The 25,631-nt window shown below is 40.1% G+C and overlaps 1 protein-coding gene across 7 annotated transcripts in view; it reads left to right on the top strand.

The window, feature by feature from the left end:
• Positions 1-25,631, top strand: part of PPFIBP2 (PPFIA binding protein 2) — a 93,864-nt gene that overhangs the window by 49,796 nt on the left and 18,437 nt on the right. For 5 of the 7 annotated variants that reach the window (XM_053945001.1, XM_053944997.1, XM_053944996.1 and 2 more), the window contains 6 exons: positions 2,326-2,415; positions 6,198-6,311; positions 14,447-14,578; positions 20,926-21,018; positions 23,473-23,581; positions 24,980-25,012. In XM_053945001.1, coding sequence (XP_053800976.1) covers positions 2,326-2,415; positions 6,198-6,311; positions 14,447-14,578; positions 20,926-21,018; positions 23,473-23,581; positions 24,980-25,012 — 571 coding nt within the window. The remainder of the gene's footprint in view (positions 1-2,325; positions 2,416-6,197; positions 6,312-14,446; positions 14,579-20,925; positions 21,019-23,472; positions 23,582-24,979; positions 25,013-25,631) is intronic. The other 2 variants (XM_053944995.1, XM_053945000.1) reach the window with 1 other exon arrangement.

The following is a 25,631-nucleotide window of genomic DNA, read 5'->3' as shown; positions in this document are numbered from 1 at the left end:
GCTCAAACAACTGCTGTACGTCAATCAGACGCTTTTATTTAGCAGGTCATTTTTCTGTCTACTGTGCCTTCCTGTGCTTATCTGAGGCCTTTCTGGCTGACCTCACACCTGCACATTTAGAGCCATTTCTGTGAGGTCTTGAACCCTAGTTGTGCTTATTTATGCACTGGTCAAAGACTTGTGACAAAAGTATATTTTGAGATGAGTTAACACGTTCTTCTTTTGATGATAAGTGAGGTATGGAGTGAGAACCTGCACATTCTGTTTTCAATGTCCCTGTTGACCCTTTAAACAGGCACAAAAGACCAAGATTATTGAATTTAGAGGTGATTCTGGTTAAGGGCCTTGCAGCTGTGCTGAAGGACATGGTTAAAACATAAGAACCAGATGCATAAGAGAAGAGTATAAATAATAGAATGCAAGTCAGCACAGACTTACTCCAAGTTATACATTTAAGCAGAAACAAAGAGTAAAAGCAGAATGAAGAACAGGCTGACAGCTAAATAAAATGATTTTAAAAGGATCTGGAAGTCATGGGTCCTAGGCTGAAAATGTATGAATTTTACCAAATGTTTAATATGGAAAGAAATATGGCCCAGGAGTCTGTGAAAAGGTTTTAAGCCAGTTTCAGCTGGAGTCAGCTGTGTCTCCTCTTAAGCCCTTAATTTCAGAAAAAGCTGGGAAATAGTTGGTGAAGAGGAACCAAAAGAAAGCAACAAAACAAATCTTAAAAAAATTAATCTATGAGGAAAAGACAGAAAAACTCGTATTTTCTTTCACAGCATGAGGAGGGACCTGCTCATTAGAGATGTAGAGATAATCTTCAAAAACGTAAAAAATCTCTGAAGTGAATGGAAGGACCTATTTTTTCCTTTTTGGTGGTATGATAACCATGAAGTTGAAGAGATGATTCAAATTAGGCATGAAGAAAAATGCTCTCATGATGGGCAGGGAAGTAGATGGAGGAGCTGTGAGTTCCATCTCTGAAGGTCTTTAGAAGAAGACAAAAGAACATTGCAAATAATTATTGGCTCTAGGATGGAGTAGTGAAGCAGATGATCTCTTCAGACATCTTTCAGCCCCTGTTTGTTGGTGCCATTGTGATTCTCTTAATTTCTTTCAGAATAATCAGAGACAATGGTGCTCAGCTTCTCTCAGCTTACAAAGGTGCCACACTTGTATCTAGTGCCACACTTACATCTAGTTCAGCACCTTATGGCTTGAAAAGTGTCTTTTGATTGAATAAAAATTCGACTTCTTGATTTGAGTTAACTATCACCATGTTTATTTTCAGCATTTGTGCTACGTTTGGGCCTGTTGACCTCAGTATAGATTAAGAAGCTATAAATATTTTTTTTTTTTTAAATCTGTTCACAATTGTTCAGTTGAAAAAAGAAAAGGCAATTGGGGAGGAGGATTATAATTCTATTGGTGCCATTGTGCAAGTGACTATAAATGAGCAGCCAGCTGCAGCTGAAGGGAGCTCCTTGGATTCCTGTGTTAGCTGAAAATCCAGGCTGAGTGTTCTGTTCCCTGGCAGAAATGCTGCAGTGGAGCTGGGAAATCAACCTCTGGGGACTCAGGTTACTTTTGATGCTCTGAACAAACAGCTCCATTCCCACAATGTTTCAGTGTGAAGAATGAACCGAGGAGACTCTTCTAAACTTAAATAAATCCACAGATTTTTTTTTTTTAATGGTGGTGTTTCTATGTGAAGTACTAAAATTTGTAGGAAATGGGGCATAATAGTTAAGGACAGGCCATGTTTTAGAAGGTTTTGCTCCCTAGAGCCTTTTAAAAGTCTGTAAGTAATTGGGTGGCTAGAGTAGTTCCTGATAAGAATTTGATCATTTAAACAAATTTTTAGTTGCTAACAAAAAACTTCTAATTTTCTTTCAGTAATTTCTAGGAATAATATGTCTATAGCAATTTTTGCCACTTGAAAGTAAATACAACATTCATTGACTGTAGGAAAAGACCGTGGAGAATAGATACTTCAAATTAAATGGGTTTTGTTTTGGTAAAATGGTATTTTCCACTGAAATTATAGTTTTCTAGAAATTATCAGTCTATTCATTTACCACTCTTGAATGCTGGAAATGAGAGAGTATTCAAAATACAGCTACAAAAAGGTACATTCTTAATGCACATTAATTTTTAATGTACAGGCTTAATACATATGAAATAAACACTTCTGGTCTATACATACTTTTTTTTCATATTTTTTGTCTTGTAAGAACTGCTTAATGTAAAAACTTTCGTTAACTGTTGCTTGAAACTTTAACTGTAAAAATTCTCACAGCACTTTTTTTTTTCCCCTCCCAGTCACAGGTGAACCATCATTCATCCAACAATGAAACTTATCAAGAAAGGTTGGCACGATTAGAAGGTGATAAAGAGTCGCTTATCCTGCAGGTATGTCCAAAAGAGAGAAGAATTTTGTCTGCATAGTTGATACCCAGTGCATAAAAGCTGAAGTGGCAGAGTATTTTCTGTTAAACAAATGTTAGCAGGTCGCCAAACGCAGCTGGTGTTTAACTGGGAATTAATTTGTAATCTGTAGCATCCCTCTAAATGATTTCGTGATGGGGCAACCTGGTAGAGGAGAGGGGTGTGACAGCAGTAAAAGTGGGGGGGATGGCAAAGGGATTAAAAATAATTCTGTCCCAGGCCAGTGCTGGGATGGTGGTTCTCATTCAAGGTTGCTAGGTTATGTCAATTTTCTAGGTTTGTGTGCCACCATTTCTAGTGAGCCACAAGACTGGCAGGTAGATGGAACTGCTTTCCTGTTTATATGCTGTACCAAAATTGTTTACATCTTCAAAAAGCTTAAGGGGGAGGGAAACAGGGATAGAGAAAATTTGACAGTAAAATGCATGCCTAAGCTCTTCCAGGTTTCCTGTTTCTCAGTTTACCAAGCCTTTTTTCAAACAGATCCCATGTAAGCTCTCCTCCTGGAGAAAACACGTGTTGCACAACTTCAAAAAAATATTTTTTTTCTGTGTATTTTTGCTAGTACCTTTAAAAAAAAAGTGAAGCTGGAGATTATTTAAATGGTCTTTGCATATCCTTTCCCTTCATGCTTTCAAATGCATGTTATAAGCACATATATTTATATCCAACAAAGTTGAAGTCTCTTGGATGGGTGTTCTCCCTGCTTTCAGTCACAAGTTTCTGTAAACATGTCTTGTCCTGTATGTTGTGCTCACACTTGTGTTCACTTACTGAGCAGAAGCCTCACTGCTGTTGTTAAATAAACAGTAAATGTTTTGAGACACAAGCTTTGGCTTGGTTGGATTTTTTTTTTTTTCCATTACTGTTAAACTAAATTGCTATTACCATATTTAGGAAAAAAAAAACCCACCTGACTGAAAAACTGTCTTCTAGTTGGAATTTAAGTGTGTGCTACAAATTCCCTTTACAACCGATATTTATTAGAACACCTTTTATTCATCAAGTGTTTGTTAATGCTAGAAACTTGATTCTCTCAGTGAAAGCAAACAACTTCTCACACTGTACATTCATGTTTTGAATGCATGAGCAGCTCATGAGTGGAGAGACAATTAGGGGGCCAAATCCAGCTGTGGGACTGCTGCACCTGTGAGGGTCTCCTGTGTTCCCCACATTTCTGTGCAGTCCTGTGATCTGTGCATCAGCTTTTGTGGATCTGACAGGGCCAGTGCTGACGGGTCCCTGCAGGCTGTCCCAGGCTGCTGCTCAGGGTGTGCTTTCCCTCTCTTTGTCCTGCAGATCTTCAGTAACTGTTTATTCATCCACACAAACAGGTACCCAGGGAAGCAGCCAGCCAAATGCACAAAACACAGGGGTTTGTGACACGTTTTGGGACCTGCCTAGAGTTTTTCTTAGAAGGAATAGAGTAAAATCAGAACCAGAAAATATCTCTCTTGCATTTTACTCCCATCATTTCCACCCCCCATCAAACCCAAAGGCTTAGTCAATATTTATGCATTTTCCCACTGCGCAGCGTTGCTGTGGAACTGCAGAAACCCCAGGCAAATAAGGCAGACTAAAAACTCAGTCTGGAAGGTGAACATCAACAACAACAAAGGTGCCAAGGTGGAGCTGGGTTTAGGACCGGGCTTACAGCAGCTTTTCTGTCCAGGCACTCAAATATGAGGAGCACAGGCAAGCCCCAAGTGAGGTTCTGTGGCCTGAGGGAGTGTGCTGGTGTGCTGGGTGTGACCCTTGGCAGGAAGGATAAGAAAGGAAAGGGAGCAGAACACCTCAGTTCTGTGGCTCATGCTGAATTGCACCTGCAGAGCTGCAATCTGGAGGGAACATGAGGCTGGGAGCACTCCAGCCTGGCCTCAGACTTGTAAACCTTTCTAACACTCCATTTTTAGCTAAGTGCTCAGTGCCCCTCACTCTTACAGAAAATCTATTACCTACAGGCTGAGGCTTGCAGGTGTTGCACTCCTAAGGCAAGACGGAATTGCCAGCCTAGCATAAACTGGGATTTTGTTCTGGGTGTAGCCTACGGGTTCCTTGAAGAGTCTGGCAGATGTGATCCTGGACAGAGGGGAAAATATGAGCTCCGAGTGGCTGATGTGCCTCTCAGCCCAGCAGCTGGAACACCCAACACATGCTTCTAAAGCTTTCACTAAATTCCTTTGCAGGTCACATTTAACATCCAGAGTTTTCTTTCCAGGTTGAAATGGTATTTAAACCTAACCTGAAGCTCTAAATAAAGCTGGTTTTCTTTCTCTGGAACTTGCATCACGCTGAAGGAGAGAATTCAGTTTGTCCCTTCGTGCCTTCTGACCTCACATGGGGTTTTTTGTGTATCATCCCTCGTTTAATGGGAACAAAACAAAGTAGACAAGCAAGAGATTTCCTTGCAGGGAGTTCTTCTGCCCCAGCTTGGATGTGTCCCTCTGTCATCTGCCTCCACCCACTCCTTCCTATCACCTCTCATCCTGAGTTCAGCTATACTTTAAGCTACAGACGACTACTTCAACAGGAAAAAAAAATTAAATAGCCTCTTCTTTTTCTTTTTTTTTTCTTTTTATTTTTCCTGTGATTTTTTTCCCAGGCATGCTTGGCATTATGTCAGCAGGCAAAAGAAATACAGACATCTCCCTCTGTAGCTTCCCTGAAATGAACTCAATTGTTCATTGGGTTTTAGACATGCTGTGTAGTGGATGTATCTTAGAAGTCTCACTTCCACATACTGTACATTTTTTATTTTGTTATATTAATAAAGATGTTGCGAGATTGGCTGTGAGAGCATATATAAGTTTTTGTTCATGCATTTTCTTCAAAACTGAGTTTAAACACTTTAGGCTCCTTTGTTTGTTTTAGATAATATTTTTCTAGAATAATCAAGGCTTTTATATAAATAAATAGTCACAATGAATTAATGAGCGTATGGTCTCCACTGGGTTTTTTTCCCATATCTTTCTGCAGTTTTCTCTGCTTTACAAGTTTTGGGTTCAGCTGCTGGGCTTTTTTTATTGCACACTCACTTCTCTGTACCACCATTCCCACAGCTCTTTACCAGGATTGCTCATTGTTTCTTTTCCTGGGGTTCATTGTCTGTATCTCCCTGCTTTTACTTTCATGTTTTGGCTTGCCAAAGCCTGGGATTCTTTGTTGGAATAGAACTCTGCCACAGCTAAAACTTGCCTTTTACTCATTGCATTCTTTATAGCTTCAGAACCCTTTATTGATAGGTAATCTACCTATAAAGTTTTGTTCTTGTAAGAAGGAAAGTAACTAGTTGGGTTGGGAATGAAGAGTTTTCCTGCTTATCTGTTTTAGGGAGTGAAATGCCAACAGAACCCAAAATGGAGATGCATGCTCCAAAACCACATAAAATATTTCCTCTGTTCTTCTTTGCTCCTTTCCAATTTTCCAGACTTTTGCATGAAGGGACTCAGGCTACCTATAGGTAGCATTCCACCTCTCCTTGAAATGCCCTTTCTAGTTTATATCAAAACAAACCAGTTGCAGGGGAGGGGAGATGAGAGGGCGGGGTTGGAGTGAAATAGAGATAAGACTGCAAAACTTCTGTCTTGGTAGAGCAGGTTGCTGCAGTGCACAAGAACATTAAAACATTGAGGGCTTTAAAAGGGAACTTCTTGTCAAAACGTGCATTTGGATGTTATATGCATAAGGTAATTGAAACTTATTTACAGTCAGTTCAGTAGCACTTTGCTTCTCTTCTCAAATTACAGGTGAGTGTTCTCACAGACCAGGTGGAAGCTCAAGGAGAGAAAATCCGGGACTTAGAAATCTGTCTTGAGGGGCATCAGCTGAAGCTGAATGCTACAGAAGAAATGCTCCAACAGGTAAAAATCTGGATTGCAGACCTTCTCCAGAGGTGGGGTGAGCACACATGGGCAGCTTGTCTGCATGTGTGACTGCCTTTGGCAACAGGATGAAACAGAGAGGGGAAAAAAAAAAAAAGCTTCTTTTATTGTTCTCCTCCTGCTTTGCGCTTTTTTTTTTTTCCCTCAATAAATGTTTCTTTGTTTTCCTGTTGCAGAGAAGTTTTACTGGCTGGTTGCATAATGCTGTACGTGGCAGCATGTAAAATGAAACTATTGTGTCTTATTTGAACTGTGCTTATTTGGACACGGCTGAGTAACTGGTTAGACAGGTTAAATGTATCTAATACATGTAGGAGTTATAGAATTAAGAGGTTTTATTTAAATTCCTTCTGTTTTTCTATGGCTTTGAAGTTGAACAAGCAATTTGAAATGAATTACTGCATCAAATTCTGTTCTATAACCATTTTTGCTTAACTTTGGAGCTTTCCCCTTATTTTGATATGAGAAAATCAGTATATAAAGGCATTTTTTTTCTTTATTTCAGTCAACAGTTTCAGGCTATGTGATTTAATTTTTGCTCTTTGATGTTCTATGTTGAGGGAGCAGAACAAATGATAAATTAAATACGTCACAGAACTTGCAGGTCTGTTGATGCCAAAGTCCTTTCCCTGTGCAATTTGCTGTTGTTACAGATGCAAATCACCCACTGTTAATGCAGTACGTAGATACCAAAAGTATATTTGAAACTGTAAATAAGCCTCAAAAATCTATGCCAGAAATTTTTTAGGATAGTTACTGTTCTTTATGAGCTTATTTCTTCATCCCACACGAATATTTTGTGTTATAAATTTGCTATTTTAGTCCATGTGAGATACACGAGTCTTTTTATTAACTGATCATAGCTTTAAATTATGATAAAGATCCTTGTGCACGTATATGTAAACAGCAGCAGTTTCTAGCAGATAAAATTGTATCCTAAACATTTTAAATTATAATTCTCAGAGGTTCTTGAAAAAACCTTCCATCTCACACAGTCCAAAATGCTTCCAGCTGGGAAAGGCTGGATTCTGAGGGGACGTCTTTAAAAAGGCAAACAGTGAGTGCATGTAGTTTTACAGTGGAAAACTGGAAGCGGAACTCAAATTATTGAGTTATTACAGTGATTATTTAAGTTGTGAAAATCTGGTTTCAGGCTCCAGGAAGGCATTCACAACAGAGTGCAGAAGCTCCCTGCTCCAATCTGAAGCTCGACAGTTGTTCTGTGACTCCTGCTGAAACTGCTTATTCTTTCTCTGACTTAAAATGTTTTGCCCAGATAGTCTTCTGAGGAAACTGTGAACTTAAAGCCTGATTTACCAGAACACTGAGGCTTCTGAAAATAGAATATAATGTTGCAGGAACATTGCCATTTCAGTGAAAATGGTTGCATCTGCTTGTCTGGCCTTAGGCACGTGCACGAATTGCTTACAAAGCTGATCCTAAAGTGATAAGCTGCAGAAGGCTGTACCAAAGCTAAAGAAGTCAGAGAATCTCCAGATATGTCTAAAAGAAGCCTCAAATCTAAATTTTGGGATAACTTTGAGCAGCTGTAGTTGTTGTTTCTCCCAGTAGACAGAGGGATACGGGAAACCCAAGTTAGATCTGTCAGCAGACAGAGAAGTTGTACATTTATTGTCTCAGCAGAAGATCCTATTTAATGTCATTTATTTTGAAGGTTCTCTTCTCCATTCACCTTGTTGAAAATATTATCCTCTGTGGGGGATGAGCTGAGATTTGGGCAGAAGAGAATGACCTGATCGTGTGGTGATCATGACATTCATGTCAGATATGTGGCCAGTGGATGTTTCTGCAGATAATTTGTCAAAAGTAGAGTGAGTGTGTGGCTTCAGGGGTTTCAATAGATGAATCAGTCAGGTTTTGGGGAGATTTGGGTTCAGATCTTCTCAGCCAGCAGCTGCTGCTGGTGTCCTGCTTTTCAGAATGACTTCTGTTACCCTCTTGAGAGGGGGTGTAGTGTAAATTCGGATTTATTTCATGGTTCTGCTTCCTTATTTACAATATATTGAACTCCACTGATTTTTTGCCTTTGTGAACTTAAGTCAGCTGCTTCCTCTAAGTGGAAGATGGAACAATAAAGATAAAGCCCTGGCTTTTTAATTTCAAGAACTATAAAAAGAGTGACTCATAATTAATTCTGTGCAAAAAATGCTTCAATAAAAAAATATATATATATAAACTGTGAGATAACATAATGATGGTATCTGGAAGTTCCACAGCAGAAAGGGTATCTAATGCCACCCTGCAAAGTAGTTTTTGCTGAATCTGTGCTAGCAGAGACTTGTCGGGGTGGGGTTACTGGCAAAAAACCCTTCTGGCTTTTGATTTATGCACCGTTGTCTTGAACCCTGCTACAAAGTGATCGTGGAACCACTTCTGAAACAGCAGCTGAAATAAAAGTTATACAAATAACATGAAGTGGCTGTTCAGCATTTTGGGTGGGCATCTTGCATGTGGAGTAGGCGCAGCAGGGGAGAAGGGAAGAAAGATTCTCCTTTCATCCTTCTCCCTCCTGCTGCCCATGCTGCTTCTGCCACTGCTTTGAGCCTGCCATGCTCAGCCAACCTTTTCCTCCACGACTGTGAGAAAACTCACCTGGGGTTTAGAGGGAAGGGGCTGTTTTTGTGATGGCCGAGTCAAACAGCTGACAGGAAAGGTCAAGGTGTGGCAGAAGGGCGATGGAGAGATGTGCTTTGACCCCACTGTTTATGGAAGCACGGCCAAGGAAAATCCAGCTGAGCAGCATTTGAGCAATGAGAGGATCCTGGGTGAGAGATGCAGAGATGCCCCTGGTGTGCACAGGTACAGATAATGTGATGCTTAAGGCATCAAACCCAACGTTTTACTTTTGTAAGGACGCTTTTTCCACCACAGATTGTAATGAAGGAAAGTATTTTTCCACCTTGAAGGCGTCTGCGTTTTCTTCCTTCAAGAAAACAAAGCAGGCCTTTTCAAAACTCATGAAAGTCAATGGCAAAACTTTAATTCAGTCCTGAAGTATAATTCAGGTTTGGGCCAAGAAACAAGGTCATCCTTTGTAATAAATGGTAACAGAAAATTTTCTGGAGCATGGCTGGCAGCAAGACATGAGTTTAATTTCATGGAATTACCTTCCAGTGAGGTGTCTGTCCTGCTGCTGGAGGTGTAAAGGATATGGAAAGGCTGGCCTGTGTGAACAGCTGCCTGCCTTTCTCCTTGGCACATTGCAATGGAGATGTCTAGAAGTAAAATTTTAAAAAAACTTCCTAGAATTATCCTAAGAAAACGATTTATGCTGTGACAGCCCATTTCCAGTATATCAACTGCTTTAAATTGTAAAGTTACAGCCAATTTGAGAGAGCAATGATGTGTGTGGCATTACTAAGTACTTTCTTCCAGTCAATTTTAAGAAATAATTTTTTTTTTTTTTTTTTGGGAGAAGAGAGAGGGCCTTGAGGGAATCTCCTATCAACGTGCTGTGGTGCCATGGAATTGGAAAGCAGAAGTAATTTTTGCTCTATGAAGTTGTCCTATAACAGAGAGTACCAGCCATGCCTAATGTAAACACATCAGTGCTGTGGAATCTGTGCTGTCAGGCTTGACAGCTGTGTCATGTCCATCTGAAAAGTGAACTTCTGCACACGCAGATTTCACCTCCATGGTGCCTTTGCGTGCATTTGTTGCTAATTGTCATGAGTAAATCTAGTTTGTTACCTCTTTGCTGTTGCAGAGCTGCATTTTATTTGTTAAACAGATTGCAATTTCTATTGGAGCTCTCTGGCATGAGGGACAGTAGTTTGCTTAGCCAAGGACAATTCTGGTCTGGGTGGCAGGGTCTTTCCTGCACCTGAGCTGAACCAAATCCCAGGTGTGGCCTGACCACGTCCTTCTGCCTTCCAAATAATTCCTGACACAGTCTAGGGGACTCTTGTTGGATGGTTTTGTTGTGTGAACACGATCATGTCTTCAATCAAGTGAATTCTCTTGAAAAGCACGAAGGATTTTAGGATTGTTTGTGCCTTAAAAAAAGAAAAAAATACACATAAAAACTGAAATGCTTGGGTGTAAACAGGAGTGGATCTCTGTTCTGGTCTGAGTGCAAGGGCCAGAGGAAGGTGTGCCAGACAGTAGAGAACCTTTTTAAAAACTGGATTAAAAGTATGCAGGGAGGAGCTGTATCAAAGTAGGAACTTGACTCCAACACTGTTCAGTGTGTACCTGCTCTGGTTTTGCAGCTGTCTCATGCTCAGGGGAGCCAGAATCCTGCCTTGGTTGCAGGGTATAAATCTGTTTGCTCCTCAGGAACTTTGCTGGCTGGCAAAGACCATTCCTTCAACTTTCAGTTGCCTGAGTTATCTGATCTTAGATGAATTTCAGCACTTGTTTATAGCATGCAGGAGCTTCTTGCCAGCAGCTGGCTTAGTGTTTCAGATTTTGAAGTGTGCTCTGTGCTGCTCTGGTTGAGCTCTAAGGATTTCAGAGCGTGCTCTCAAGCTGTGCAGCTTTATCTCTCCAGGTGAGCACTCCACTTTGCTCTTTTGGAGTTAACATGGGCAGGAATCTGCTCCTCAGGCAGATCCAAGGGCTGGTCAAGTTGGCAGGGCTATGGGAAGCTCTGTCCTTTCCCTGCCTTAACCATATAATGGGCAAATGATGAATTGGAGGGCTGTAATTCCCTGCCTGCTACTGCCTTGCACCATTTCATGGTGATTGCACACGTACATCGCTCTCAGCTGTGCTTCCAGCTAAGCAAATATCTCATTTCTGCCACAGCTGACACACAGCACTTGAGAAGTGCAGTCCTCATTAGGGGGGCTTCTGGCTGCATTTTGCTTCCCAGGTAGGTAGCTTCATCTGTCTGTCTCTCTCAAGGCTTTTAATAAGGGGGAAAAGTGAGGAATTTTTCAAATGTTGTATTTTGTGTGGTGCACAAGTGCAAAATGGGGTCTTTGGTTGTGTTTTGTTTTTTTTTTTTTTTTCCCTCCTCACTTGACTAAAATCTCACTTATGGTTTCTCAATCAGTGTGTGGCAGGATTGTTTCCTCTGTTTTGTGGAGAGCTAAATATCCTGGAATTTTCTGTGCTTGCAGCTGAGAGCCTAAAACATTGTAATAGCCTCTTTTCAAGCTATTTTTGTCATGTTACATTTATAAACTGTTTTATAAGAATTGTATATTTCCAAGACAACTAAATGTGAGAGTGAGATATACAGTATGGGCTTCAGCTTCATTGGGAATATTGGAAAAATTGATTAAGTACTTTAGAAATACACGGTGTGAGTTTTTAAAAGATTGTTGTGTTTGGAAATAGTTTGTTACTCTTTGATCTGTCTGATACATGTATATCATCACTTCTGCATGCCTCCTCAATTTTTAAAGTTAAAAGTTGAGTTTAGAAATTTAAGAAGGTAAATTACACTTACATAGTATAATGTATAGTACATTTTAAAGCTAAAAACAAGTATCTTGTTTCTAAAGAAGACTCCCTAGGATATGTTCTATATCTGTTCTGTTTTTCAGCTAAGATCCTCCTAAAGCTACTACAGCCTAAATTACCATTTTGCCTGCCTTATATTATCTTTTTTTGCTTTCAAACCAATAACATAAATTTGTATTTTCTTTTCTTACAATTGCATATTTATTCTGGCTGAATTCAAGTTGCATCATACCGCTGAAATACACTATAATTTCTCTGTAACAAAATGGTTCACATTCTTAATGAGCTGTTCACTGTGAGCATCTGCTTGAGGATGAAAATAATTGCTTCCAGATGTTCCCATTTCAAGAGGAGACATTTACTTTAAACGGCACTTGCTTTCAAAGCACGAGTTAGGTCCTCTGGATGCAAGAGGAATTGTCAGCTGTTTTAAATCAGTGGAGTTCCATTGAAAACAAACTAGGGGTAGTTAGCTGGTTTGCCTATTTTAAGCTGGTTTGCCTATTTTAAGTCACGAGATGTATGCCAGTTTACTCCAGCTGAGAATCTGATTCCCCAGCGTCAGAGCAAATTGTAAAATCTCGTTTGAGCTGATTAAAAGCAAAGCAAACCCAAGCAGCTGCCTTCATGCTCGCTTGGAGCAGGTAGTGCCTCCACGTTCACACAGAGCTCCTGAACTTGGGATGAGAGGAGCGAGTGTGGATTGCTCTCCACCGCATAACTAAGGGTAATTTAGGGGTCTGTAGGAAAAATAAGAAGTAATGCCAGATGGTGCACTCAAAGGACAGATCTTTTGTTTAAAATCCCTAGGGGGATGCTGTGGCTCCTTGCCTTATAAAGAAATATTCCTCCCATATCATGGAGCACCATGTCAGTGTCCAAAAAAATTCTAAATGTTGTTTTAGCTCAAGAGTGAATAGAGTCTGTCCATGGGGGCAGAGTTGCCTCATCCTGCTCTTCTTTCTGGTGTTCAGTGGCTTTATTTCATATCAAAGCTCCCATTTTTAACTCTGCCTTAACCTGCAGCAGTCTGCTATCTTAACAGCTGTGCAGAGCCTGTTCCAGTCTGGGATGTGCCTCTGAAACTCCTGCAAATTAGTGTTTTTCTGGAAGACAGTGGAGTTATTTGTAATTATAATTGTAATTTGTAATCACCTGTGTAGAAAGGAGCTCCTCCTGGGATTTCATTAAGTGACTGCCTCTTAGAGTTCTTCAATTAGAAAAAGTCAGTGCAATATCTTTTCCTGATTAGTGCTTGATTTATTTCATTCGGAGAAGACAAAAAAAGAAAAAAAGCCAAAACCATGAGGCTACATTTCTGTTTATTTTCCCATCCATCCACAAATATCATTGCCAATGTCAGCAGGAATGGGCATGGCATTGGGAATAGTGGGTGGCTTAGATAATTGGTGTTGCAATACAGATGCAAGTTTAGTACTATTTTTAATTTGTGCAATATTCCCCACCAGACTAAAATAACTTACATGTAGAGCAGATTTTGAAATAAACTTTAACTCTGTAATCTTTGAAATAACCTCTGTGGCTTCTCCAAGCCGTGGTTTACAATGTACTGTACAGTTTGGGGCAGAGGAAGAGATGAGAAAAGGCTGCTGGATGTGGTGATTTCTGATCCCTCAGTAGCATCAGCACAGATCCAGGTTAACTGTGGAACTTCAGTTAAATCACTGCCATGTAACTCAAAGCACAGCCTGCTGTGATTCCTCAGTGTGATTCATATGATTATAACATGATAATGGGATTTATGAATTATCATAAAATCTTTTAACCATTTGGAAGCCTACATTCTTTCATTAAAAATTGATTTGGAGCTTGGAAAACTAAGTATGGATTTTTCAGTAAGGCTTAAACTCCTGATGGGACATTTTTATTTTTGTAAGTGGAGGTGAGAGAGGCATTTGATGTATGTAATGCACTCTGTTAAATTTTGGATGGTTTCTTGCCTTGGCTTTCCTGAAAAAATGAAATAATCAATGAAGGTGTGAATGTTGACCGATCTCCAAACACACTGATACGACTCCATCCAGAGCATGTCTGCTCTGCAATCTGCAAAACAAACTTGGGGCACACAGGCAAAAGCCATGACCAGCTGTTTCTCCTTTACAGGGTTTCTTAGTTTTTAAACTAAACTTTAGTTAGGACATTTCTTTCACTGCAGTTCCCTCCACACTGCACAGCTCTCAAAAGCCATCCAGTACTACGTGGTGTAAGTTACTCTTGATTGGTGTAGAGGTGTTGCTGGCCTGTGCTACTCAATTTGGGTTAAGGTGCTCATTCTGCAATACATCCTTTATTGGATAACACGTGACAAGAAGGTCTGCAGGGTAATCCTAAAGCATAACTTTGGCTGATGAGTGTTTTAGGAAGATGCCAACTCTTTTGTAAGGTGTCATTATGTAGGTTTGGGTTTGTTCAGCCTCAGTATTGTTTTTGATTTCATGTCTAGCCCGGGGATTAAGTTTACCACACATTTGCTTGAAATAAAGAGTGGGACACGATGGTTTGGTGATTAACACAGAACATTTAGATGAAAATAACTGCAGCACTTGAGAAAAACACTGAAGTTCAAACTGAGGCTTTAATATGGGCCTGCCAATAAAACACATGGCAGTCTATCAGTGCTCACATAAATAACTGGGGAAATTATTCTGCTGTGCTTTCAGGAGCTGCTAAGTCGCACATCGCTCGAGACTCAGAAGTTGGATCTGATGGCTGAAGTTTCAGACCTGAAGATTAAGCTGGTTGGTATGGAAAAGGAGCAGAGTGAATATGAAGAGAAACAGAACAAAGCCGAGGTGAGTTTCTTTTATTAGTTGTTTTTATTTTTGTCATGTCTGTGGTGTGCTGTCACACACCCGAGCTTTTGGGCTGAAATCAGCAGGGAATAGGATTTCCTATGCCTGCAGCTCAGCCCGTATCACCCATCCTATGAATTCAGTGAGGAGTAGGATCAGGCATTTTCAGCATGCAGCTCCTTTTCCTCTCTCCCATTATACTTCAGAGGTTGCAGTTTGGCTTTCATCAAGGCAGAGTCCCTTCCAGAAGCATTTATTGCAGTGGGTGTTCACTTAACCCTTTCCTTTCCCTGGGAGCTGGACTGACGTGGCTGTGCCAGGCCTACCAGAGCTCTTTCCTCATTTTTGTGCCAGAAAAGACTGTCAGCTCAGCAGTGTCAGGGGTGCCACAAGCGCTGAGATCAGGGATTTTAATGTATTTAAAATGGCACATGGGAGGGCACTTGCCTCAAATGTATCTTTCCCCTCGTGGCTGCATAATAAATAGTGCAAAAAAAATATCATGGGCTGGAGGCAATTCCAGCCCTTGCTCCCTTTCAGATGTGGAGAGTTCTGGATATCAAAGGAGCTTTGGATTTTGCTGTATTGGTTAAGAAAGAGAGTATGAAACAGGGAATTCAGCTGAGCAACATCCATATCATGGTGGTGAGCAGCAGGTGGGAGCTGGGAAAGAAAGCAATCGTGGAAGAGAGAAATTCATACAAATTGCCACGTGTTGCTCTACTCAGTGGTCCTGTAAGGGGACCAGCCAGCAGGAGAGGACTGCCTGGAAAGGAAGGATTGCTGAGTCTGAGATTTATACATTGCTGACTGGGAAGGAAAAAAAAAACCAAAACACCCAAACTTTGTTCCATATTGACTTAGGAGGATTTGAAGTGCAGGCAGAATTAGGGACTGTTTGCTCTCCATAACTCTGCTAGTGGAATAAGTGATAACTATGCATCAGTACTTTGCCTACAGTGACGTAGCTCATTTGGGGTGTGTTTGCTTTCAGCTTATTTATTCTCTGAAGTTTCTTTAGAGATTCAAAGATAACATAAAGAGAGCAATTTCTGGCAGAGCTTGCAAGCCAGAGAGGCACCAGCTGCTGTTTTTACCACCTGTGGCACTTCTCCTGCTCTTTCAGGCATAATTGCCAGTGCCTTGTGTACTGAGAGGGCCTGAGCACTCTCAAGCTACCTGAAAATCTGAACAGGTCTGAGCAGCACCTGATGGCTGCAGTTGGCAGCTTGCTCCCAGTGCCTCCCGTGACGTGTGGAATACAGGGCTGAGGATGCCTAAATTATTGCAGGGCACGCACAGCCAGCCTGGCTCCTGGAAAGCAGCAAAGATTTTGGGTGCATTTTTATGGACAGAACTTTTGAGTGCCTGGGAGGTCTGGTCCTGTGAGCTGCAAAATTCTGCTGCTGCTGCAGTGAGGTGTGTGCCCCCCTTGGGTGGAAAAGTTGAGCTTTAACAGCCTGGATGCCTTTACGGTGTTGCAAAGTGATAGGACACGTTCCTGCTGAGATGGAAAAAAGGATTCTAATCTGATGGAAAAGTTGAGAATCGTTGTGTTAGTGTGTGCTGAATTATTAACTACCCCAAGGTGTGATTAGGTTTCTGGCATGTTGGAAGTTGCAAACCTTTGCGTGTGCAAAGCAAAGTGGGTGTTGTAAGGAAAGGCATGGGACACAAAGAGCATTTTTGGTTTGCTTGTTGAGTGATTTGTGTATCTATTTCAGATTCTCCTGAATAAGCATTAATCCTGTTTATCAGGAGTTGCTTTCAATCAAATTAGATGCTTAGTTGAATTCTAATGCTTTAACCCAATTTCTGCTCCTTTTCCTGTAAATTATACAAATTTTTCAATACAGACATGATTTCAAATATCAGAATGAAATTTATTAATATTATTTACATTATTAGACTACAGCTGTTTATATCTGGTAATATTTTGAGTGTTTTCCTGAACTCTTTGCCTCCACTGCTCAACTACATCTTTCTAATGAAGAAACCACTTTGATAAAAACAAACAGTCTACCTGTAGTTTGCTCTTGGTTTTGGCATCCAGTAGTTAAACCATTTTAAACAGCGTGTTCAGATACTTCATGGCTGACCCTGCTCTTTCTAAATATAATAATGGGGCTTAAAAAGCTTAAAATTAAATGTGGCATTGCAGGATCATTCCTCTCAACCATGTTTTCTCTCTATTCTTATTTTGTGCTGGCTCGTTTCACAGCAGCTGTTTCCAGTCACTTAGAAATTATGTATAGAATTATTTTTCTGGTTGGGCTGGGAGAAAAGAAAGCAAATTAAAACATCCTTCTAAATATGAGTTTTAATGTGTAAGATTGGTTTCACTTTATCCCGTGCAGCTGTCATTTAGGTTTGGTTTTAGTGAGCAGCAAAGAGTTTACCAAGCATCTCTAACCTCCTCTCAAAGGTATTGATTTCACACTGAATGCCACTTGTCTCTGGCTCTTCAAAAGTACATACTAAATATAAAGTGCTATTTATTTATATATGTTACAGATGGGCCAGGAGAATATCTGCTTGTGCATGGACTACCTTACTCCTGGCTTTGTCACTTTAATTCCTTTCCTGGGGAATAAAGTCCTACTTTTGACACAGTAATGCTGTGAAGGTTTTCTGGACTCTCGCCTGAAGGGGTTGTGTAGATTTTCTCTTACCTGAGAAGCCTCAGAAATTTTGAAAATGTGTTTTTCTTAATGTAGCAAGGTATGAGGAAGCAGCGTTGTCATAAGATTTATGGCTGCCCAGATGTCTGCTCTACCTGAACATGGACAAAAGAGACTTTCTGTCTGTCCTGCTTCTCCTTTTGTAGCATGGGATAAGTCTGTGGGTTTGGCTGTAAGCTGCTGGCAAGTATTTTGTGGCTCTTGTGACTTCTGAATTAAATATCTAGTGCAAAGCTACTTGCAATTCCAAAGAAACCTGAGTCACTGACTCCCTCTGGGGAGTCTGGTGTGCTGTCTCATCTGAATCAAGGTGTTGTAGTTTGTGTTAATGAATGTTCATGCTGTGAAAGAACCTCAAAAAGGCCTGTTCTGCCTTGAAACTGGAAACAATTGCAAAGGCACACGCTGGAGTTCCACTGGGATAAGGGTTGCTGCCATTTCTGTTCTGTCAAGCTGGCCCTGTGGGGTCTGTGGACGTTTCCCTTTCCCCCTTTTTAATAAGGCAAAACAGAGAATGGCAAGGCAGCAGCAGAAGTGTTTCAGGACTCCCCCATTGTCACCAGAAGCAGAGCAGCTGCCAGGTTGTGCTCAGAAATCTGTGCATCCTGTTGGAGCTGCCCCTCTCCATCCAGAACCTGGTGTGGGTTGACAGAGCTCTTGCCAAAGAGGAGCACAGACCAAGCCTTGGTGCTAAAAGCGAGGGAGATGGATGTGAGCGTCCTGCCAGTTCCCATCCCCAGCTGGTGCTGCTCTGGGAGGTACCTGATGGTGGAGAGGATGGTAAAAAAACAAACCTAATCCTCGTTTACGTCCATTAAAGGTTCACTGGGTGAAAGAGGATGAGCATCAGACGTTGTGATCCTGATTGAGCATAATTTGTATAAAGTAAAATGCTTTTCTGAATTTCATCTTAAACAGTGAGCTAGGAAATACTCAAATGTGTGAAACTCTTTTGTGTGAGTTAGGTGAATCTTTGTGAATGTTCAAAGTTGACTGTGAATGCTGTTATTGCCCTGTCCTTGCTGCTCCCTAGCTCTAAGACTCCTGATTTTACTGCAGAATTGAGGTTACAGGAGGATTGTTGGCAACTCTAATGAAGAAAATAATTTAAAAATTATTTGCCGTGTCATCTGTTGTTCTGTCCACCAAAATATTTTTCTGTCCTTTGAAAGATGGATTAAGCTCCTCAAATTTCCACTTGAGAAGATTGAGAAGTCACAAAACTTATGTTATTAGTGTCCATGAAAGCTAAGAGGAAAGCACTTCAGACTCTTAATTCCTGAAAAACTACTCAGTGCTATTTGCTGCAGAGTTGGGGAATTTAGGTGAAACATCATATGGATTTTCATATTTGACTTTGGTTTGCTTTCTAAACTGGATTTTTTTGTGTGTGTATCTCTGATACACACAAATCCAAGAAGCTGACCAGCAAACTGGTGCACTTCAAAATAATTACTTTTTCTTCTGTGTTACCCTCCTGATTTCTCCTGCATCTGTTGCTTAACTCCTCCTCCACGTCAAGATCCTGCCCAGACAGAGAGAGAGGTAATGGAGTTGTTTTTCTGCCCCATGCTAGACCTGGAAACAGAATTACTTAGCTAGTGAATTCTGTGTATAAATTATGAAAGGGTAGGCTATGGCCCCAGCTGAGCACTTTGCAGTTTCTTCCTGCTGGATGATTTGGAAGTGCAAATGAATGCAATCAAGTCCCATTTCAGCAAAAGTGTGCCTCTGAGCCAGCATATTAAAATATGCTCCAAATGATCCCTCACATGACTGTAAAACTTTCCAAAAAAAGTTTCTGATCTTAACTTCAGAGTCAGAATCATGAATTGGTCTGGAATGTAGATTCTGTTCCATGTAAACTGTGGCTTTTTTGCAATACTCATTTACATCTGCTTTATCAGAAAGGAAACACATAATCTGTCTTTATTTAGTTTGCCTTTGATGTGCTTCACGTAGTTCTTTGTGCTGCAACTGTAGAAATATGTTCTTTGCATCATTGTTTTTCCTCACCTGTCTTTTTTTTTTTTGTCTTTTTTTTTTTCTCCCTTTCCTCCCATGTTTTCAGTCAGTAGTGAACCTGATCAGTGACCTACAGGAGCAGATGTGTAGACTGCAGCTGGAAATTAATAGTAGGATCCAAGAAAGAAAGTCTCAAGATAGGAAAGCAGACTTGACCCCTAATGGTCCTCAATCTGGTGCAAGATCAGTAGAGCCTCTGGCCCAGAAGAATTGCTCTCGGTGTGAAGTACGAGAAGCTCCCCTTGGCAGAAGCCTCTGTATTGCCTCTTCTCTCTCTTGCAGAAACTAAATTCCACTAACCAGAGCTGCCCTGGGAATGTTTTGGCATTAATCTTTGTGGCTTTCATTAGCAAAGAGTGACAGTGCCATAAAAAATGACCAGGAAAAAAAAATCTCACCCCATACTCTCCACCCCAGTTACTGGGACAAATTTGGTCTCCCTTGATGGCTGTCTACTAAAGCACAGAAATCTGTAAAACCCAATTGCCCCTTTCAGATTTTTCACAGTTTCCATTTCACTTGTAAGTCTGCAGTGCTGGTGTGGTGTGGGTTTTTTTTTGGATTTGGGAGTTGAGATTTGTCTGATGTGCAGCATGTTTTGGCATGGTTTGGTAGTTTGCTACTTTTCCTCATGATGATGCCACCCCAGCTGTGCTTGATGGTGTGGCCTAACCACCCCTCTGAACACAGATTATTGATTCCTGGATATTTTAAGAGCTTAACAGAGGTATAAAATAATTTCAGCAAAGACTCTCTGACATGTACCATTTTTTCTTTTGAAAAGAGCCATAATAAAAATAATCTGCTTGTACTTTAAAAATAGCAAATCCAACACAGTTTTGTTTGTTCCCTGATATTAGTAGGTACCAGAATTTATATAACAGATCCTGGTTGTATTTGATCAAAAATGGGTCACATGGCAAAACAAAAGCTACTTTGCATAAATGGTTTCCTATCACTGAAGGTGGAATGATACTGGTTTGCCTAGAAAAAAACATTTTAATACTTGATTTCAAATCAGATTTTTTCCACATCTCTTCAGTTAAAATTTGCATGCCCAGAACTCATAAGTAATCTGCTTGCATTGTGAGGGAATTTTTCAGTAACTTCTCTCATAGGTTTATATTACAAAAATAACTATCCTGTGTGTTGCACCTATTTTGAAAATAGTGCTGTTGTTTCTGGGCTTGTTTTTGTGCAGAACTGCTTAATGGGCTATTAGAACTACATGCTGTGGTTTGGAGAAATAATCTGAGAGTCAAATCTAGGAGTCATTCCAAATAAATCTTAATGTAATCCAAGATGTTAGTGTGATGCTTAATGTATATACTGAACAGGAGTCCAAAATTGGGTTACACCTTCAAACTTTTCCTTTCCTCAGTTCATTTTAAGACATTTTGTCTTGTCAGAGCTCCGTCAAGCTTTTAATAATATTGTCCTTTAGAATGAGCAAGATACAATTCTATCAAGGAATGGGAGAAGGGGCATTTAAGGGACAGGTTCTTAGAGCAGGTCACAGTTTTTAGTGTGGCAGTTCAATGTTGAATACTGTGTGGTTCATGCATGATCTGTAATTCAGGACTGGGAAAAATTTATATCTGCCAGGAAAACCTTACCTTTAATTTCCTTCTTCCTCTGCAGGGTTTGTTACAGGAACTCAGACACCTCAAAATTAAAGTGGAAGAACTGGAAAACGAAAGAAATCAGTATGAGTGGAAATTGAAAGCAACTAAAGTAAGCACAATCCCTGGCATTTTCTCATGGCAGGTTTCTATCAGCTGGGAAGGGATATGTTCCATTTCTCATCAATATTTATTTTACTGACATTTACCTTGTGGCAGGGTAGCTATGAAGTCAAGTTTTCTTTAACCATCTTTGGAATAAGTATCTTGGTTTGAAGGTGGTGTAGCTTTCTTTGTGCCTTTTGCTCCCTCCATGCAGTTTTCAGTCTGGTACTTCTTGCAATTCTTATTTTAGGAAACCACCAAAGGCATTTTGACTTGCAAAGAGCAGCTCAGAGTAAAGGCCTCTTTGAAGGCTTCCTGGCCTTGATTTGCATAATGGTGACAAGACTCTGTGGGATATACTTTCCAGCCTGAGGAGACATGCAAAGTTTGTTGGGTGTTTGCTTACTATGGAATTTGTTTTCATAGACCTTAAGCCCAAAATACACCATTAGATCATCTGCTTTGACTTTGTGTATCTCACACTGCACGGCTGCCTTACACTTTTGTTGACCTTAAGTCCTTCAAAGCTGTTGGATCATAATCTGGAGGAACTTGGCATGTCAGACATTTAATCATTTTCCCCAGCAATTAATTTTTCTACTGGAATATTCTCACTGTCATTTCTAGTTTGAATTTTTAGCCCTTTTCCACTGGATTAAAAAGCACCATACAATTTTTCCTTCTTGTGCTGTAATCACATCTCCTTTCATTTGTGTAATAATCCCTGTTGATGTGAGTGACTGACTCTTGACTTGTGGTTGAATCTTGGAGAAACATTTCAAATTATTAAACTGAATTTTCCATTTAATGCTTGATAGCTTGATCCAGACATGACAAACAGCTTTTATTTGTATTAGCATTTCTTTCTTTTGAGAATTCTTGGATGAATAACAGAATGTTGCTGTCATGTCTTTTTTCTCATTAAGATAATAGTTCTTCAATCCATGAAAATGTTTTCTCTGACATGGTGGAGATGAACAGTCTTTGGGAAAATATTTTCTCAAGCAGTGTGTGGCCAGCTGCCAAGACAGATAGAAATTATGGAAAATGTAGGAGCAGAAGGAAAATAGTAAAGAAGAATCATAAAACCCACTGAGGGAGAGAAGAAGATGCAGGACTAGAAAGGAAGAAAAGTACAAGGAAAGAAAGGGGAAGCAGAAAAACAATCAGAGATGACATGAATTGGACATTAAGGGAAAAAAAGAGCTTTTAAAAGAGCCCTGAGATTGAGTAGAGCAGGGGAGGCAAAACCAGATCTGGTATTAAGAGGTCTGCAAGCTTTTGTCTTCCTGTTGTTCCAGCTTCTTAGGCGAAAAATTGGAATATATCCACGGCTGGATATAAAAAGCATATTAGTCAGTGGGAAGTGTAGGAGCCCTTCAGAAATGCAACAAGGAAGATTCTTCTATTCCACGTGGAATTTTAGGCAGAGCAGTGATGTTACCCTGCAATCCAACTGCTTGCTTCCTGGTGAAAATAAGTTTGTGTGTTAATTAATCCATGTTTCTCTCTGTTTGGATAATGTTTAGTGGTTTGCATCTTTCCTGCTTTATTTTAATATTTTGAGAAACTGGTCACATTCTTCTTTTTTTGTCGTTTTTCTTTGCTTTTTTTCTTCCCTTTTTCCCCACCCCATTTTTTTTTCTGTCCTTCATCTGCAAGGAGGCTTGGTGTGCTTTTACAGGGGAAATGCAGAATGTTGACACACAGAGGTTTTGATACCTCTGAAGAAAATCATATCAAACCGCTGACTTACTAAAATATGCTGCTAGCAGTTTTTCTCATAAATATAAAAAGCTGATTAGAATCACTGCATTTCAAGCTGAACAATTACAGAATTCTTCTCCCTCTGTCTTGCTGAGCTTTTTCATATGAGATTTTCTATCCAAATCTGGTGGCAGCCCTAAATCTCCAGTATATGGTATTCTGTTGCATGTGTGTGGTGGTTTTCCAGGCTGTGCTTTCCTTCTATCTTATTTGCTGTTTTGATGAAAAACAGTTTTGTTATCTTGCTGAGAAGGCTCAGCATTAATAGATTCTCAGTTATACTAATAAATAGTAACTAGGATTAAAGATAAAAATAAATAATAAAATAAATAAAATAAAAATAACCAGTATCTGTTTAAAAATCCTTTGATATCTTTTAGAGGTCTTCATGCAAAGTTTGAGTTCCCTATAATAGTCATTATTATTACGTGTCCAACTTTGTAGTATTGAGAGCTTTCCAGAGTTTTCTTACCTACATAAATGCTTGGAAACATTATTCTGTCTTCTCCAAGAGTTAATTGCATTGGGGAAAATGAGCTTCTCTAATAGCAATAGCAGCATAAATATGTGTTCTTGTGTCTGTGAAATATCCTGAGCTCAATCACAGCCTCACTCAGACATCTCCTCGTTCCTGGGACAGACTCACAGACAATGGGTGGGGAAGTTATTCTGACCTTGCTTTGCTTTTTTCCAGGCTGAGATAGCCCAGCTCCAGGAGCAGCTGGCTCTCAAAGATGCAGAGATAGAACGCTTGCAAAGTCAGCTCTCCAGAACCTCCTCGTACACTGAAGTGGCAGAAAGAGGTAAGAGGAGGGGAAACAAAATTAAAAATTCGGAACTCTAATGTTTTTTTTTGGTAGCAGCTTGGTGCAGGATTGCAAAGAGATACAAAGAAATACAAGAATGGAGTTAAAATTTATTATGGGTGGAAAAGTAGTGTCAATTCATTCTGTGTTCTGGTCAAGTAGAGGCCTCTAATGTGTGAAACTATTCCTGTCTAGAAGCAGCACAAATTGAAATAAGTATCCTCAGGGCCCTGAAACTTTTCTGTTGGTGTTTTATTTATAATTGTAAAGACTCATTGTAGTTCAATGGGAATTTATTTTTCAGGTACACCTTGAAATATTTCTCTGAAAAATCTTTACAGTTTCTGGTTTTTAGGGGGGAAAAAAAGAGTCACAGTAGTAGCTTAATGTCCAAACATCCTAAAAGAGTCATTGTTTCCTTTCTTCATGGCTGTGTCTCATCCAGGCTCCCTGTCCCATGAAAGTTTGGACTTTCAGTGTCCCTCCAGCCCAGACTGGTTTAGAGGTCTCTTGATATTGCAGGTTTCTGTTTGTTTCTCTTGACACAGGTCAATGGCAAACAAACCAGTTTGTTTAGCCTTTGGTCTCAACCAGTGGTGCCACAGTTCTCTGAAATATTCACTCCCTGGGGCTCCTGCCAACTGCTGGGCCAGGAGAATATGGAGTTGGGGACCTTTTTCCTCTGCAGCACCACCACTCAGCCGTGCAGGAGTATTTGTGTGCAGCTCAGCACAGGGCACCAGCTTTGCTGCTCTAACAGCTTCTGTGGGGGCGAACTGAGGCTTCCCAAGACTGCCCTGGCTGGGATGTGAATTTCCATGTGCTGTGCTTCCCTCTTCCCAGGGCTTCCCAAGAGTCTCCTCTGGTTCATTCCAACAAAGTGACTTAACATCTCCTTGTGGTGATCTCACTCAGCTGCAGAGCTTGTGCATGTAGAGAACTGCATGTCTAACCAGAAAATTAGTTTGTCTAACAGCAGTGCTTGGTAGAGGAACCCTTCTACTAATAGAATTATGTATTTTCTGTGAGATTCCCAAATAATGTATGGTATTTCAAAGGAAAGATGGTGGTATGACAGGGAATCTAGAACTCAGCAGCTTGTAGAAGTGTGATAAAACTGTCCTTGAATCCAGTGGCAGAAGAATCAAACCCTCCACAAAATCCATGGGCTACATTCAAGGAAAGTATTTGAATGGAAACAGTAACAATCCTTCTGAAAACAAAAAAAAAAGTATTGATTTATCAGAATTTTAGGTGGTCTTCTCAAATAAAGTTGAAAAATTATGTGAATGTACTTTAGTATGCTAGAATGCATATCCTAATTAAATTGCAAAATTGATCTAATATGTGCTTTTTCTGCATACTTTATTTGACTCTCACCACTTACCATCGTAGAGGAAGTTTATAGGAGAAGGCTAAAAGAAAAACGTAAGCCTTGCAATTCCCTTTTGGCTTCATCTCACTGCTCCTTTCACACCAATGTTAACTCAGATGCCTTCTGCAGCAATAATTCCACGTCTGTTTAGATTTGCCTGTCTAATTGTAACACACACGAGACACTGCTTTCAGTGCTTGCAGCAAGCAGACAGCTCCTTTCCCTGCTCAGTAAGATTTTACTGCAGAAATAAAGGTCAGAGGTTCACAAATCAAATTGTTGGACTTCAAAGGGACATTGTCAAGGTTAACAGAGCCAAAACTTAACAATTACCCCCTTTTATTTGCACATATATAAACCCCATTTAAAAATGAGAAAGACAGCTTTAATTGAAAAAGCCTTTCTCTTTGGAGGGGAGGATTTAGGCTTTTTTTTTTTTTTAAACCACTGCATTAAATTTAAAATAAAAAGTCTGAATAAATGTCCCTATACTTGATGATGTTAATGAATATTGTAAGTAAAATTTGATTTAGTGTGCTTAAATCTACCTTGACACCAGTCCTTTTTGAAGTCTAATATTTATAAAGAGAAATTAGTAGGCCTGTGATTTTTTTGAAAAGTCTCCCAGTCGCTTGCCCACTGCCTGCTGGCTTTAGTTTTTGATTTGGCTGT

Source organism: Vidua chalybeata, chromosome 6 (genome assembly GCF_026979565.1).
Source record: "Vidua chalybeata isolate OUT-0048 chromosome 6, bVidCha1 merged haplotype, whole genome shotgun sequence".
Taxonomy (NCBI): domain Eukaryota; kingdom Metazoa; phylum Chordata; class Aves; order Passeriformes; family Viduidae; genus Vidua; species Vidua chalybeata.
The sequence above is the reverse complement of the archived record's forward strand: the minus strand, read 5'-3'. Positions and strand labels throughout refer to the sequence as shown.